Source organism: Silurus meridionalis, chromosome 14 (assembly GCF_014805685.1).
Source record: "Silurus meridionalis isolate SWU-2019-XX chromosome 14, ASM1480568v1, whole genome shotgun sequence".
Classification (NCBI taxonomy): Eukaryota; Metazoa; Chordata; class Actinopteri; order Siluriformes; family Siluridae; genus Silurus; species Silurus meridionalis.
This window is the reverse complement of record NC_060897.1, coordinates 3,471,668-3,489,464: the sequence shown is the minus strand read 5'-3', so window position 1 is coordinate 3,489,464 and position 17,797 is coordinate 3,471,668. Positions and strand designations below refer to the sequence as shown.

The following is a 17,797-nucleotide window of genomic DNA, read 5'->3' as shown; positions in this document are numbered from 1 at the left end:
GTGGGCTGAAATTCTTCCACAGTGATTTGATGTGCCAGTTATTGCAAACGCTCAACTGCAGTTTTTGCCGCCAAGGGTGGCACCGCCAGTTATTAGGTTTAAGGGGTAATTACTTTTTCACATAGGGACAGGCAGATTTGGACAGCGTTTATCTATTAATAGTAGAGATCATCATTTGAAAATGCATTTTTGTATTTACTCGGGTTATCGTCGTGTGACATTAAAATTGCCACGAAAATGCGACAAATACGCAGAAACTTTTGCTTTTAAATCACGAAGGGGCAAATTCTTTTTCACAGCACTGTATGTAGTTCTTCTCCAAACCGTTGCTACAAAATTGGAAGCACACAATTAGTGTAGAACGTCTCTGGAAGCTGTATTTTAAACCTGTTCCATTCTCATGTGCACAAAGCCAGAAGAACCTGAGTGTCCTGCACAGAACCCTGACCTCCTCAACCCTCCTCAAGCTAGAGCTGGACCTCTAAATGTGCTGAATAATCACAAATCTTCACAGCCCCACCAAAAAAGATTATACCCTACAACAAATTAAGTGTACAGTTTTGTATGACCTCCTTGATTTTTAAGAACAGCACCAACACACTAATGCACATCTACTGCTATAATTCTGCACTGTCATTGTGTTGATAGTCTCTTTGTGTTTGCACTAAATGTTTGCACATGTGCACTTTGATGTAGATTGTTTTATGGAGCACCTCGGTCTTGGAGGAACGGTGTTTCACTGCATTTCATGTATAAGACTGAAATTAAAGCCTTGTTGATTCGACTCTTAACCTTGAATATTTATGAATTATGCTTTGTATATACATCTACATGCATGAATGTGTTTATTGCAAAGTCGAAGTCCCTAAAAGTTGACCGGCGTGTAAAACGTGACACAATGCGTTTTACCGTTGACAGATGTGGTCTCGGCTGTTTCTCGCTTCTTATCAGTGTTATTTCAGACACAGCGTCTGGCTTTGGCACCGTGAGGACGCGACGGGTCGCCGCACCATTTAAGCCGTTGAGCGATACAAGCGCGGCGACTAGGAAAGGCAGCACTGCGCAACATGTTCGCCACTTGTGACACCTCGCTTCCCCCCCTCAAATACACACACACACACACACACACACACACACACACACACACACACACCATCACCATGACACCACGACACGTCTGTGCTGTAAAACTACACAACAGTTTGACACTTAGATTAAAAATATAGCTGAGAATAACAGGCAGGAAATACGTTCATCTGACTTTAAACAGGGGCCAAATTTAGACATTGCAGAATGTTCTGAATTGTTGACGAATCCACGCCTCGTCTACCTCGAACAGAAAAAGAATCGGGACACCTGATTTTTCTTTTAATACAATCGTTAGCATAAATTTGAAGGCATGTTTGGATGCTATAGCATTAAATCTGGAACTAGGAGCAACAAAACTGTTGTCTTTAGTGTACTTTTTTTTTTTTTTATTAGTTCTCTTACTTAATTTTATTGCTTTTTACTTTTTTTTTTTTCAATGTCCCATATAAATAATGCAATTACTCAGCTTATATACAGTATATTGACAATTTATGGACAAAAGGGACACCTGAATTTTCAGTCATATGTGGTTCTTCTTCAAAGTGTTACCACAAATTTTTTGGAGGGACACAATTGTACAGGACGTCTTTGGATGCTGTAGCATAAAATTTTCCCTTCACTTGAACTAGAAGAAAGAAACTGAGCATGCACTGAACACCTTTCAGATGAATGCTGAATGCACCACTGGCACACTTCCTCATCTTGTCACCAAAACGTCCTTCATGCGCTGTCCCTCTAATAAACTCATTTCTAATCTTGTCCACCTTTGTCACTCCCAACAAAAACATTAACATCTTCAGCTCTGCTACCTCCAGCTCCAACTCCTGTCTTCTACTCAATGCCACTGTCTCTAATCCATACAACATCGCAGGTCTCACCACAGTCCTATAAACTTTCCCTTTCATTCTTGCAGATACTCTTCTATCACAAATCACTCCTGCTATCACTCTTCTCCACCCACTCCACCCTGCCTGCACTCTTTTCTTCACTTCTCTAACACACTCTCCATTACTTTGCACTGTTGACCCCAGGTACCTGAACTCCTCCACCTTCTCCACCTCTTCTCCCTGCAACTGCACCACTCCACTGCCCTCCCTCTCATTCACACACATGTACCGTGTCTTACTCCTACTGACTTTCATTCCCCTTCTCTCTAGTGCGTACCTCCACCTCTCCAGGCTCTTCTCAACCTGCTCACTACTCTCACCACAAATCACAATATCATCCGCAAACATCATAGTCCAGGGAGACTCCTGTCTGACCATGTCCGTCAACCTGTCCATCACCACTGCAAACAGGAAAGAGCTCAGGGCCGATCCTTGATGCAGTCCAACCTTCACTTTGAACCATTGGAGGTGGAAAAGGTGGAGGAGTTCAGGTACCTGGGGTCAACAGTGCAAAGTAATGGAGAGTGTGTTAGAGAAGTGAAGAAAAGAGTGCAGGCAGGGTGAAGTGGGTGGAGAAGAGTGACAAAAGTGATTTGTGATAGAAGAGTATCTGCAAGAATGAAAGGGAAAGTTTATAGGACTGTGGTGAGACCTGCGATGTTGTATGGATTAGAGACAGTGGCATTGAGTAGAAGACAGGAGTTGGAGCTGGAGGTAGCAGAGCTGAAGATGTTAATGTTTTTGTTGGGAGTGACAAAGGTGGACAAGATTAGAAATGAGTTTATTAGAGGGACAGCGCATGAAGGACGTTTTGGTGACAAGGTGAGGAAGGTAAGTTTGAGATGGTTTGGACATGTGCAGAGGAGGGACATAAGTTATATTGGTAGAAGAATGCTGAGGATGGAGCCACCAGAAAGGAGAAAAAGAGAAAGGCCAAGGAGGAGGTTCATGGATGTGGTGAGGAAAGACATGCATGTAGTTGGTGTGAAAGAGGCAGATGTAGAGGACAGGGTGGTATGGAGACGGATGATCCGCTGTGATGACCCCTAATGGGAGTAGCCGAAAGAAAAAGAAGAAGTTCATTCCATGGTCTTCAACCGGTGGCCCGTGGCGGTACTGCAGAGATCCGTTAAGTAGTGTTGAATCACAAAAAACTTTTTTGTTAAAAAAAGTCATTAGATAAAATATTTAATAAAAAAATTTATAATTGCATTAAAGTTCTATTCAACTTAAAGCTTTAACCCTAGATTTTAATGTAATTGTCCACCTGACAGTAAAATTAAATTGAAAAGTTCTATTAAAATTAAAGCTAAAGTTTGTGTAACTGTATAATAGTCCACCTGATAGTAAAATGTATGAAACTGCAAATCTATCAAAATAAATGACAACTTATTAAAGACTGATTTTTAATTACTAAATACGTTTGTTATGATGCATAAATCTTTTTGAAAGATTTGAAATTATACGAAAATATACAGACACTGATGCGCGCACAACAACAACGTAGCTCTAATTGTCTTCATAAAAATCTACCGCAATATGATTGGTTTCTGTTGATATCAGTGATATCAGACCCGGCAACACGTGACGTGACGGCTGAAATCTGATTGGATAGAAACTTTATCGCTAATTCAAGAGAAAAGCTATGAAATGAAGAGAATAGTGAATGAAAGAGACATGGAGAAATGTTTAGCCACTGATATCAACAGAAACCAATCATATTACGGTCAAAGAGATCCGTCTAATCAAAAACGAACACTGAACACACCTGCTTTTAGAACCTGCTCTTATGCCGAAATACACAAAAAAAATTTGCATCATTTACGAGGAAATGATGTTTGTTATGGAAAGATAAAGAGAAAATGAATTCATGGTAATGAGAAAACAACTTTTAGGTCGAGATCACGAGAAAATTTAGTTGTGATTGTGAGAAAACAAGAACGGAAAAAATATTATAAAACATGGCCTCCTAGAATTCAGTTTTAATTAAGTTTTAAATAATTTATTATAAGTCCAAAAAGAGTCATTTTTTTCTTTACAAAGGGCCAACAATTAACCTTGACTTATATTACAATGGGGAACAATCGAATTTGTTGTACAATTGAGTTCAATAGTGTACTAAATTCAGTGACCTCTAATGAGAGACATGAAGCTGCTCCAAGTTGAAGTTTTTCCAAATGTCATGTAATGTCATTTGTTGATGACAATATCAATAATACAATATAATATTTTTTAGGAGGAGTTCACAGAGATGTCCTCCATGATGGGCAGATGTTTGATAATGATAATCTCCAGCTCCGTATCCAAGTCTTTAATTCCTTGCATATTTTTGAATCAGAATCATCTTCATTACCAAGTTGCATGTACAAGGAATTTTTCATGGTGTGCTGGTGCTATAAACATATAAAAAACTATAAAAAACGAGCTAAATAAAATAATAAACTAATAAAAAAAAGTTAATTATAACAGTTAATTATCTATTTACTTGTTTCTTAGAAATACAGGAAAGTTTTGACTTTGTAAACTGATTTCCATTTGGATTTTTTTAGAAATGAAAAAAGAAAATTTTTGTCAAGACTTAAAGAAATTAACAGAATGAAAAAAAAATTATTCTGTAAAAAAATGCTGCGTTCTACACTGAAGTCTTTCCTCGGAAAACGTGAAAAATATATCCGCTTCCTCTTTCCACAACAGACCGCTGACTCAGCGTGATCCCTGCTTCACTACAGGCTTCAGCTGTGATCTCTACACATCAATCAACATCTGCTTCCCTGCTGATTTTACGACAAAGAGAAAAGTCAATGCATACAAACGTTTTAGACGCCGCAGTGGAAATGTCACATGACTTCTACTTACAGGTTGAAGTTTGTGCCTCAGGCTCATAGTGGCGTTTCTGTGACAGTTCAGCACAGTTCAGCCTTACGTTGTGTTTCTTTCTCTCACACACACACACACACACACACACACACGTGTGTGTTCTCCAACAAGTCAAACCGAAGTGATCACAGAGAACAAAAGAAGTCAAAGTAACTCCGCCCACTGTAGCACATGTATACAAGGTAAGACTTGACATGACACGCACATGTGCTTCCGTTAACGGTCACCACACACACACACACACACACACACACACACACATACACACAACAGAAGCAAACACATATCAGCAATAATACATTCATGGAGTCAGTTTATATTCTATGGTAGCCTATATAAAATATATATATATATATATATATATATATATATATATATATATATATATATATATATATATATATATATAAAAGAAAAAGAAGGACATTTAGGAGAGGAATATAGTTCAGAGAGGAATATAGTTCCCATTGCGATATGCATAAATGATGTCGTTTATTATCTAATTTGTTGGATTTGATATAACCTTGAAATACACATCACCAACCTGTGCTGAAAAGCTGGCGGAGTTTGGCAGATAACCGAGCTACACATGGACACACGCAATACAGACGGTTCAATCACAGCACGGATCAATGCTGAATTTTTTCACACCACACCAAATCGAAGTTCAATTATCAAACGAGGAGTTATGCACATCAGCAGCTGTGCTTCAGTGTATCTCTTACACACACACACACACACACACACACACAAACACACACACACACACACACACATGAATCACAAAGGAAGCTACATCCGGTTCTATTTTAGATGATCAAAGTTATGATACGTTACTATACAATATGATATAATACGATGTGATACACTACGTCATGCAAGACAGACCAAACAGCTGAATACTATAATATAAGACGTGATATGATACAATATGAAAGAGATCCAATACAAAAGGTAAAATGCTACAATAACAAATGCGATACAATAAGGTGCGATACGAAACAATTTATGATACGAAACAGAAGGATATAAAGCGATACGGTTCGATACCATATAAAAGAGATACAATACAAGGAGTTATGATATGTTTCGCATCTCTTTTTTTTAACCATATCAAATCATCTTGTATTGTATCTTGTTATATCTCTGTATATCACGTGATAAGGTAAAATAGGTTACGATTCAATAAAATACGATACAAAACTTTCTTTCGGCTTCCCCCATTAGGGGTCGCCACAGCGGATCATGTTGGTTGACCGGGCATCGAACCCGGGCCGCAGCGGTGAGAGCGCCGCATCCTAACCACTAGACCACCAGGGGACCTCAATAAAATACTATACTATGTAATATGATACAATAATATATCATATAAAAGAGATACAATACAGAACGATACAATACAGTATGATCTGATTCAATAAGATATGATACTCAAGAAATACGATAAAATGCGATACAATACAACGCATTACAAGTTATAATGTGATACACTGCGATATGGCGCAATATGATATGATACGAACGAGATACAATACAGTATGATGATAGGATGATATGATACAGTACGATATGAAATGATACAGTCAGATACCATGTGAAAGAGATTTAACACAAAACGATACGATACGGTACAAAAGAGATACGATACCTGATGATATCACATGATACAATTGGATACGTTATAGTACTTATGAAACGATAGAATTAGATACGATAAAACAGATGCGATACAAGGCGATACGATAAAAAAAAAGATATTATATGATGCAATACCATAGAATTATATATGACTAAGAGATACAATAAAGTATGACCTGATTCAATAAGATACGATGCGAAAGAGGTGCGATACATTGTAATATGATACGATATAGTATAAGATTATAGGATAATATACTACAAGATCAGATACAGTTTGAAACATTAGAGTTAGATACCCTACAAAAGAGATACAAGACGATACAGTAGGGTTCAAAGGAGATACGATACATGACGATATCATGTGGTACGATACAATAGAATACAATATAGTACGATATGAAACGATACAATTAGATCCCATAAGAAAGAGACGTGATACAAGATGATATCCATGATATGTTACAATAGGACACAATATAGTACAAACTAAAACTAGATATGAAATTAGATGCCAAGACGATATGATACAATAAGATATGAGACTAAAGAGATACAAGACAAATGAAGTGCAATACAGTATGAGATGATACGAAACAAAATATTACGTTACTCAAGAGATACGAGAAAAAAGAGATGCGATACAATACAATAAGATAGGAGACTAAAGAGATACGAGACAAAAGAGACGCGATACAACATTTGGATATACGATGCAAAAAGAGAGACTCGAGATAAATGAGATGCGATACAATATGAGATGATATGATACAATAAGATACGAGACTAAAGAGATACGAGACAAAAGAGATACGATACAATATGAAACAATGCAATAGAATTAGATACAAGACTAAAAAGAATGCAATACTAAAGAGATGCGATACAATAAAAGATGATACCGTTTGGATAAAGACGTCTGCCAAACGTCATAAATGTAAATATAAGATACAAGAAGAAAAAATACAGTATAATAATGATAAGATATATTATATGATGCATACAATTAGATACAATAAGATAAGTGCGGTACGGCCTGATGCCCACGCCAGCTTTATTCTTGAAGCGTGATTTTGCATTATGCATGCAGACATAAAGGAAACACAACTGCCATTTTTCAAGCTCTGTGAACCTCTTCAATCTCTTTCCGACACCATGTTGAATGCTGCAACTCGAATTAGACACTCTGACTAATCTAGAATAATCAGACAACGCGTACACAACGCTGACTCTTTGGTAGGTTCTATGATAGAAGAGCGAAACCAAAAGAATCCATCTTCATTTTTCGAATCCATTTGTTACAGTAAATAATGAAAGGAAAGAAGAGAATTGCAAGTGAATTGTACGCACGTGTAAAGATCCATGTCGTATTGTTTTACGGCTCACTACTGAAAACAAAGCCTCAAACAAATGCAAACAAAAAGGTGTGTGGGGAAAAATCAATGGTCCTGGTGCTTTGCATAATTTATACCCACAGATGAAATAGGCAAATGATATATTAATAGCAGGAGGAGCTTGGGTGGAAATGACTGGATTCATTTCTAGGCTCGAGAATACAGTCAGGGTATCAGTCTAAGATTTGATGTTCTATGATCAGCAGTGGCTCATCTTTAGGGCAGGTGAGGCAGAGCCTAACCATTTGTATCAGACCATTCAATGCATTGTTCAATAATAACAGCAGGAATTTTAATTACTTTTGGAGGGACCTACAATTTTGAACCTATAACAGTATGGACTTTCCATCTACATTTATAATCATCAGGTAGCATGATCAATACCTATTCAATCTCTAGAAAGTTATTATTTTATCTAGATAAAGAATGAGAACTATAGCATGCACTAATCGAAACCCACTGGGGCAGGAATCACTCTACCCTGTGATTTCTCCATGAACATATTGTTATTGAGTGGGGGAGGGGCACCAGACTGGCCATTACTTCTCACGATGTGCATAGTATAGCATTTAGAATCCGCATACACGCAGCACTGAATGAGCTGTGGTTTGATGAATAGATCGATTTTTCCACAGGCAGGATGACAAACTGACTCCCGTGTGCCTTCAATCGAAAGAGTTACAAGTACGCTCTGTGTCTTTTTACTTTCTCGTGTTCTTCTTTCTCTTTGCAGCCATTAGCCCAAGAATAAAACACTACAAATCATAAACTAATATTGACGCACTGAAAGCACGGATATCTCACGCCGGCCTCGTTCCCCAACGCCATGACTGACCCGAGCAAATTTAATTTAGCGGCTATAAAATATCGACCAGTATATACCCAAACCCAATATGCACAGATAGCTCTGGCAGACTGGGCAGGATGAGTCTGAGGTCATTAGTGTGAACATAAACAAACACACACACAAACACACACACACACACACACACACACACACACACACACACGTTCAATACTGACTGCATCTCTGTGCAATACTGTTTATAGGGCACTGGCTGCTTTTTAGTGATGACGTTTGAGTTTCTGGGGGATAATGTTGTTGTCGACCTTTCCATCACTCGTTTTCACAGAGGCCAAGCTTGCCACCATTTTGACCTCATTATTCATTCATACGATGCACCAATTGGCATTTTCTCCGTCGTTCGTTTTGATCCACCAATTAGAAACCATTTAACCTTTCAATTGTACAGAAAATCCATCTATCTTCATTGTCCATTTTCCACAATTCCACAAGTTACCCGTTGTAAAAATCAGTCATTCACTAATCTTATCGTTTCCAAATTATCCATTTAGCAATTTAGCACCTTGACAATTCAGCCTATTATTCATTTACAATTTACTCTACAATTCACTCACCAGTATATAATTTACACCATGATCCATCCTTATTTCATTCACCAAAATATTCATTTCGATGTCACCCATTCACCAAAGTATTAATTACCCCATCATGCATTCACCAAAACATTATAAACCAGATCATTCATTCACCAAAATATCAATTACATTTTCATCCATTTATTAAACATTAGTTACTCTATCAGCCATTCAACAAAAAATCGATTACATCAACATACATTAATTAAATTATCAATTATTTCATCACCCATTTACCAAAACACCAATTACCCCTTAATACATTCACCAGAACAACAATTATCCCTTAATACATTCACCAGAACAACAATTACCCCTTCATACATTCACAAAAACAGTAATTAACTCGTTTATCCATCAAAACATCAATTACCTCACTTTATATTTTACCAAAACACTATTTACCCTGTCACCCATTTACCAAAGCATCAATTACCCAATCATACATTCACTAAAATATTAATTACCTCATCATATATTCACCAAAAACATGAATTACCCAATCATCCAGTCACCAAAAATGACCTGATTAAAGACTCACCAAAACATCAATTACCCCATTATGAATTCAGCAAAACATCAATTACCTTACTATAAACTTACCAAAACACTAATTACCCCATCACCTATTTACCAAAGCATCAATTACCCCATCATCAATTCGCCAAAGCATTAATTACCTCATCATCAAGTCAGCAAAACATCAATTACCTCATCATTCATTCATTAAAACATCAGTTCCTTTAACATTCACTTATCCACTAGTTACTTCAAATATAGCGCTTTTTACAATGGACATTGTCTTAAAGCAGCTTTACAGAATTTAAGAATGAAAGTAAATGGTGTGTGTTCATCCCTGATGAGCAGCCTGGGGTGCCTGCAGCAAGAAAAAAACTTAAAACTTAGATGTTATCACGAAGAAACCTTGAGAGGAACCAGACTCAAAAGGGGAACCCATCATTATTTGGGTGACATCATTTAATTACCCAAATTAAACAGCCGAATGTCCCATCATCCATCCAGCATTTCAGCCCATCATCTATTTATAAACTCATATATCAGCCACATCAACATTCTCTCCATCGCATATTTACCAACTCGCTCATACACACAAACATCCTTTAGAAAGGATTAAACGCCTGACATACTTCAAGACATTACTCACAGCTTAACTGCATGCTTTGAATTTTTTTTTCTTCAAAAAAACAAGTGTATAAGCTGGAGGTGTGGTTCGGCATAGATCTGCATGGGGATGAAGGTGACTGGGGATGAGCTGAAGATGTAATGACTGAGGTGGAACACCTGAGCCCTGCTGTGCCATGTGTATTTATAATCCCTCCTGCTGTTTTTGCCACAATATCTGAGTTGAAGCCAAGAAGAAGTGGAGTGGAGTGGTGTGATAGATAGATAGATAGATAGATAGATAGATAGATAGATAGATAGATAGATAGATAGACAGACAGACAGACAGACAGACAGACAGACAGACAGACAGACAGACAGACAGACAGACAGACAGATAGATAGATAGATAGATAGATAGATAGATAGATAGATAGAGGTGGGATATTTTAGGCACCAGTAGCAGTCAGTTCTCAAAGTTGCCATGTTGGAAGCAGGAAAAATGGGCAAAGGTCCAAGTGACTTTGACAAGAACCAATGTCTAGTTGACCGTGTCAGAGCATCTCCACAATGTGAAGGTGATGGCTAGACGACTGGGTCAGACCATCTCAGCAGTGGCACAGTGTAAGGTGTGTGTTTGTGTGTTTGTGTGTGTGTGTGTGTGTGTGTGTGTGTTACCTGGGTGACCTGTGTGACCTTCTCAGAGACGTTCTGCGTGCGATCTTTGATCTTGCTGGGGGCGATGATCTCGATCTCGGTGGGCGACGGGGCTCTTACCCGCTCCGCCGCAAACGACAGCGTGACCTGTGGGATCCGACCGATGGCCCGGTGCCGCATAAGATCTGAATCCGACGTGGAATTCACGTTGTTGGGCTTTAGAGATTCTGCGAGAAAGTAAAGTTGCTTTTAATATAACTCATTATATATCTGAAGCTGTAGCTCAATTAAAATATTGCAATTTTCAGATTGGGTGAGGTGACATGACTATACGATGATATCAATATCATCGCAAGCCTGCCTAAGATACGGCTGATGCCTGCACTTTTATATATCTGACTTTAAACGACACCAAGCACATTATGAATCATGAAGACTTTAATATAATAGTTTTGTCATTTCGCCCACTCCCACTTCTGCCACATGTACCAGACCTGCTGCTTTTTGTTTCTCTGGAAACAGTGCGATTCTCCCAAGCGCTAACATTCAGCGTATTAAATCCCAGGCGAGCAGAAACATACGGTGCGCAGATAAATATTTCGATATCAAATGCAAATGTACATGAGTCATACACGTAAATGGACTGAGATGTGTGATGTGAAAAACCACGATCCTTCTCTTACTCAGATATACAGAAACCAGGTACACACACACACACACACACACACACACACAATTTCGGTAGCCTTGATTATGAGGTCCAGATGTAATCATTGGCATACAAAGGTCCTGATTGCACCACGTGGTCAGAGTTCACTGCTCCTCGCTGTTCCTTATTGTTCCTTGTGGAGCAGTAACCTGCTTCCTATTCCTCGCAATGTAACATCAAACTAACCTGCACTATGGACCTTCACTCAAAATAGGTGATTGCCGTGTACAATGCCCACATGCACCTGGGCCTTTACTGACTATTTTACATATTTTTCCAGAACATTGCACAGCTGGAAAAGAAAAAACCTCCACTGCGGTAATAAGATTTCCGTTGTTCTTTTCTGCTCCTGTGATGCAGCGGTGATCAAATGTCCTCTGAGCTGGTGAGAAACCCCTAATCAGCCGTAATGAACGCCTTTCATGCCAGATTGCTTTGTAGAGCTGCAGGAGTCTGGAAGGTCAACGATGTAATCCAGTGTTGTCGACATGAACACGAGCTACAGGACTGACCTGCTGATGCCTTCAGGTGGTGTATATAACACTATATTTATTAGATTTGAGCATTCAAATGCCGTAATCATCATTACTACTCATAAGATCTTATTTTTCTATTAATACAGTCTGATTTCATGCTTCTTATGTTGTTTTGTTCTATTTTGTGCTTCTTTGTTTTGTCCTTAAATACATATAAACCTTCATCTTGTTTTTTCACGTCTCGGTTACTGTAATGCTTTGCATGTTAGGGTTTCTAAATCTACTTCAAAGAAATTGCAGGTTGATTAATATTCAGCTGCTAGGATTCAAAGACCAGGTCTGTTGAGGATATTTCTCCTTTTTGGATTCCTTACACTCACTCACCTGTCAGGTTTTGGGTTGATTTTAAAATTCTAATGTGGACCTACAAGGCCCTACATGGTATAGGGCCTCATTACTCATAACTGTATATACTCCAAGCTGTGATCTCTACTCCTCTGATTCTGGTCCCTTATCTTCTTGTGCACATTCAGTGGTCCCCTGAAACTCGCGTGGGTTACGTTCCAAGACGAGTTCTAGAAATCCGCAAATTTTGGACGCACCCCCGCAGCCCCTATGGTTTCTTTGTGAATTTATCTAGACATTATGTCACTTTCATAAAATAATGTTATAACATTTTTTTATAAAATTTGTTATTGAAAACATAGTTTAAATTGTTATTGCTAACGTTCCTGAACATTCATTCACTGCTACGGATTCCTGCAAATTTTAAGATAATATTTTAAGTGTGTGTGTGTGTGTGTGTGTGTGTGTGTGTGTGTGTGTGTGTGTGTGTGTGTGTGTGTGTGTGTGCATATTGCATTTTATTTTAATTTCATATTTTTTATGCTTCGAAAGCTCTTTAAGATGTAACTTGTGAAGCCACTATAAAAAAATTAAGATTATTATTATTATTATTATTATTATTATTATTATTATATTAAAAAGGAAATACACTATACAAACAAAAGTATTGGGACAAAAGTAAACAAAAGTATTGGGACAACTCATTTCTAATCCAATGTTCAGAACCACATATGAATCTTATAGTCAGGTATCCACAAACTTTTGTCTATGTAGTGTATATTATTATTGTGAATATTTAAAAAATAGTAAACAAAAACAAAAAAAAAGAATCAGTACTTAAACACTACTGCTGCCTCGTAGCTCCAGGGACCTCAGGGTTCGATCCTGAGCTTGTGCCTGTATAAAGCTCTTCTCATGGTTCCTCCCACCTCCCAAAAAACATGCCAGCAGTCAGTCTCTCTATAGTCTACACTATCTGTAGGTTATAAATGTGTGTGTGGATGGACCAACGTCTCGTTTAGCCCATCCCATGTTTCCGTCATAGACTCTAAATCGAACTGGGACTCAGGATAAATCTGAAGATGAGTGAATGAACATGATTATCCCTGCGTTAGCGGCATCGCGATTCCATGAGCAGGACATTCTGACCTTCAACGTCTAGTGTGAACTGCACTGATCTGAACATGCTGGTTTATTTCTGTGTTCAGATCAGGCACGTCCGTGAATAAAATGAAGGGAAAACTGCACCCCACACAAACACACAAAACACACACAACACAACTGACCGCTGCACTGGGCCCTGATGGCGTCGATGTCGTGCAGCGATGAGGCGCGCCGCAGGCTGTGTACACTCTCTCGGGAGTGCGTACGCGAGTGTGTGTGGTGGGCCTGGGGGCCGCCTGGCTCCAAGCTGGACGAAGGAACGAACGAGTGCTCCTGATGTATCAGAGCCTGCGTCTCACACTGCAGGGAGTTCTCTTTACACGGCGCAGGGAACGCTTTCAAAGCCACGTGCTGATCAGGCGGCTGCAGAGAAAAGAGACGCAGACTGAGAGATTTTACTACAACGTGTGTGGTTTTAGCATAAGAAAGGAGCCTCAACTGGGTGATAAGGAGTTTAACAGAACGGTGTGTGTGTGTGTGTGTACCTGTAGATAGTCCACAATGACGCCTTCGAACTGGTCCTTGGGGTACGCAGGCTGCCGCGTGACTCGTAAAGACGGCATTCTCAGCCTCAGCTTACGTTTCTGAGCTGGAAAATAGATCACACGGTTCAAAGTGAACAATATGGGCAAAAGTTTGTGGACACCCGATCATAAGATGTGCTTTTTAGACCTTCTATTCTGCACGTCCGACTCTGGGACTTTTGTCATTTCGGCAGGGAAGGCATTATTGTGGTTCTTCTTTTAAAAAATAATAAATACTGTATATATACTTTATAAGCACAAGTTTGTGGACACCTCATGTGCTTCTTTTGAGCATCCCATTCTACATTTCCTCTTATAGTATCCTCCACTCTTCTGGGAAGATGTTCCACTACATTTTGTAGAGATTTGTGGGGTTCAGTCAGCGTTCACATTCATTATGTTAAATAGGGTTGAGGTAAGAGCTCTATAGATGAAGATCTTCCACTCCAACCCATGCAAAGCATATCTTCATTCACAGGGGCACCGTCATGCTGGAACAGGTTTTGGTCTCCTAGTTCAAGTGAAAATGTAATACTAGCACATCCAAAGACTTCCTGTACGACTGTGTGAAACAAGTTTAGAGAGGAAGTAGATACATATCGGAAATATCTGGTGTTACAATACTTCTGACCATACAGTGTACACTGAGTTTTATGCTGTGAAAAAGTCTTGAGTGTGAGATGTAAGAAATGGGATGTAAGGTCTGAGCTTCAAACCCTCTCGAAATGCATTGTATCCAATGTATTATACAGATATGAATTAAGGATATTATAAGGCTAGAAAAGACAGGCGTCCCAATACTTTTGCCAAAACAAGAGGCTTTTCTTAAACCCCTGGGGTCAGAAAAAGAGAGAAAGATCTAAATATGTAATCATTTAAATATATTCAAATTATCAATCGCGAACGGTGGCCAGACTTTGTCTAGACGAAAATAGGAAGCACGGATATAACCCTATTTGGAGTTTTATTTTGCAAATTCTTGCAGTCCTGACCCTATTATTTCCATTTTGAGAGCCACGCCGATACCGTGTACTCTCTATCGTTATGGTGACAGCGGGAATTTCAGCGATAATTAATTCTTCAGAACGTTTAAGACGTCTGTGAAAATCTTGAAGAGGAAAACGAAACAAAGCTTACTCATAGACTGTGAGAATTTAAACCCCCTTCCTCCTCCTCCCAACCCCAAACCCACTTAAAGAAACTCATTCAGATGCAGATGGAGATATAAACCTTAACACACACACACACACACACACACACACACACACACACACACACACACACACACACACACACACACACACACACTGAAAAGCACCACCTTCATCAAATGTTTTCTCAGGTCAAATAAAACCTGACAGTAGCCATGCGTTAGTTTTTGGTTTCGCTAAAACTTTACACACACATACACTCACACACACACACACACACACACACACACACACACACACACACAGCCCTGTATTTTAACTGAAATACAGAAGCACTTATATCCAGGATGTTAAATGACCTACTCTCAATGAAATAAAACGCAATAGACACACACAATAAATACACACACACACACACACACACACACACACACACACACACACACACACACACACACACACACCTGAGCGTATCCAGCCCTGGGTGACTCTTTGCCTGAAGCCCATCTTTACCGCAGGCTCCAGCAGTTCCTCGAAGTTCAGGATGAACATGATGACCACGCCTTCCTCGTTCTTCACTGGAATCACGTCTATCAAACATGGACGACACGTCCCTGACAGAGAGAAAGAGAAAGAGAGAGAGAGAGAGAGAGAGAGATAACAGATATATATGATATATAAGAGTCGATTCACTTTCTATAACTCGAGCTAAGACCATAGTTCCAGCTCCATCTAATGAACATGTATGAAAGGAGTCTCCAGTGTCAGCATTATAAAAAAAACATTCCAGGTTCTCCATCAGATGCTAGTGAAAACAGCTGGAGATGGAATTATTACACCTGCTATAGCACGGGGAATGATGACTTACTTGTCCATGGCAATTTTGCCATTGTGTGTAATCATAAGCGATTTTTAGTACAAAATGTTATTGTTTTGATAAAATGTTGTAAATTATAATATAAAAAAACCCTCAGAACATGGTGTTGCAGCCCAGGCCTCCTCACCTCCCCTACATCAGTACCTGTCTTTACTAACACCCTTGTGGCTGATGAGTCTCACACAGTTCTTCCCAGAAGAGTGGAGGTTATTATAACAGTAAATGGGAACTCAATGTGGATCGGATATTTAAAAAGACGCCTATACCAATCTTATGGTCAGGTGTCCACAAACTTTTGCCCAAATAGTGTATTTCTCATAGGCCAGCCTTGTGAGCCAAACGTCTAGCTTTCCCTAGAGAGTCTGGGATTTTTTGTAGGACGAGTCTCTTTGACTTTGCGAGCAATGTGATATAAAAACACCTCAGAACATGGAGTTGCATCTCACACTTTTTTCTCAAGAGTGGAGGTTATTATAACAGATAAAAGGGAATAAATGTGGAATGGGATGTCAAAAAAAAAAAAGCACACATCGTATCGTATGGTCAGGTGTCCACAAACTTTTGTCCATATAATGTCTTTTTTTTACAGATCACTTCACTTTTCATACTTATGTCCATTCTTCTTCTTCTTCTTCTTTTGGCTCCTCCCATTAGGGGGCGCCACAGCAGATCATCCGTCTCCATACCCCCCTGTCCTCTACATCTGCCTCTTTCACACCAACTACCTGCATGTCTTCCCTCACTACATCTATAAACCTCCTCCTTGGTCTTCCTCTTTTCCTCCTTCCTGGTGTCTCCATCCTCAGCATTCTCCTACTGATATACCCCATGTCCCTCCTCTGCACATGTCCAAACCATCTCAATCTCACCTCCCTCACCTTGTCTGCAAAACGTCCTACATGCGCTGTCCCTCTAATAAACTCATTTCTAATCCTGTCCATCGTCGTCACTCCCAACGAAAACCTCAACATCTTCAGCTCTGCTACCTCCAGCTCCACCTCCTGTCTTTTACTCAATGCCACTGTCTCTAAACCATACAACATCTCAGGTCTCACCACAGTCCTATAAACTTTCCCTTTTGTCCATTAACATAACAACTACTACACAGGTCAAGAAACTGAAAAGTAGTTTGATGCAAATTCAGCGTTACACAATCTAACCTTCAATACAAATATAGTCGATGAACCAAGACACACTTAGCAACCGATGATTGCATCTTCTGTGCCTGTGCGTCAACCGCAAGCCTAAAGATAATAACAAGTGCTGGGTGTCTATCTCAGTCAAAAATCTTGCACCACAGAAAGCTGCAACACTGAGCACATCGTAATCACATGAACTTCAGTGAAAGCTGAAGTAAAAAAAAATTCCTGAGAGTCTGGGTATTTTCATAGGAACAATCTGTTTGACGTTGCCTTCCTCTGCAACGTTTCGAAACAAAACTCTACTC

The 17,797-nt window shown here is 39.2% G+C and overlaps 1 protein-coding gene across 3 annotated transcripts in view; it reads right to left on the bottom strand.

The window, feature by feature from the left end:
* Positions 1 to 17,797, bottom strand: part of kcnh6a (potassium voltage-gated channel, subfamily H (eag-related), member 6a) — a 51,197-nt gene that overhangs the window by 22,244 nt on the left and 11,156 nt on the right. For all 3 annotated transcript variants that reach the window (XR_006927821.1, XR_006927820.1, XM_046865826.1), the window contains exons 3-6: positions 15,938 to 16,087; positions 14,284 to 14,387; positions 13,921 to 14,161; positions 11,126 to 11,331 (exon numbers count right to left, since the gene is read on the bottom strand). Coding sequence is in view for 1 of the 3 variants with exons in the window: in XM_046865826.1 (XP_046721782.1) it covers positions 11,126 to 11,331; positions 13,921 to 14,161; positions 14,284 to 14,387; positions 15,938 to 16,087 (701 nt within the window). In the remaining 2 variants the exon portion in view is untranslated. The remainder of the gene's footprint in view (positions 1 to 11,125; positions 11,332 to 13,920; positions 14,162 to 14,283; positions 14,388 to 15,937; positions 16,088 to 17,797) is intronic.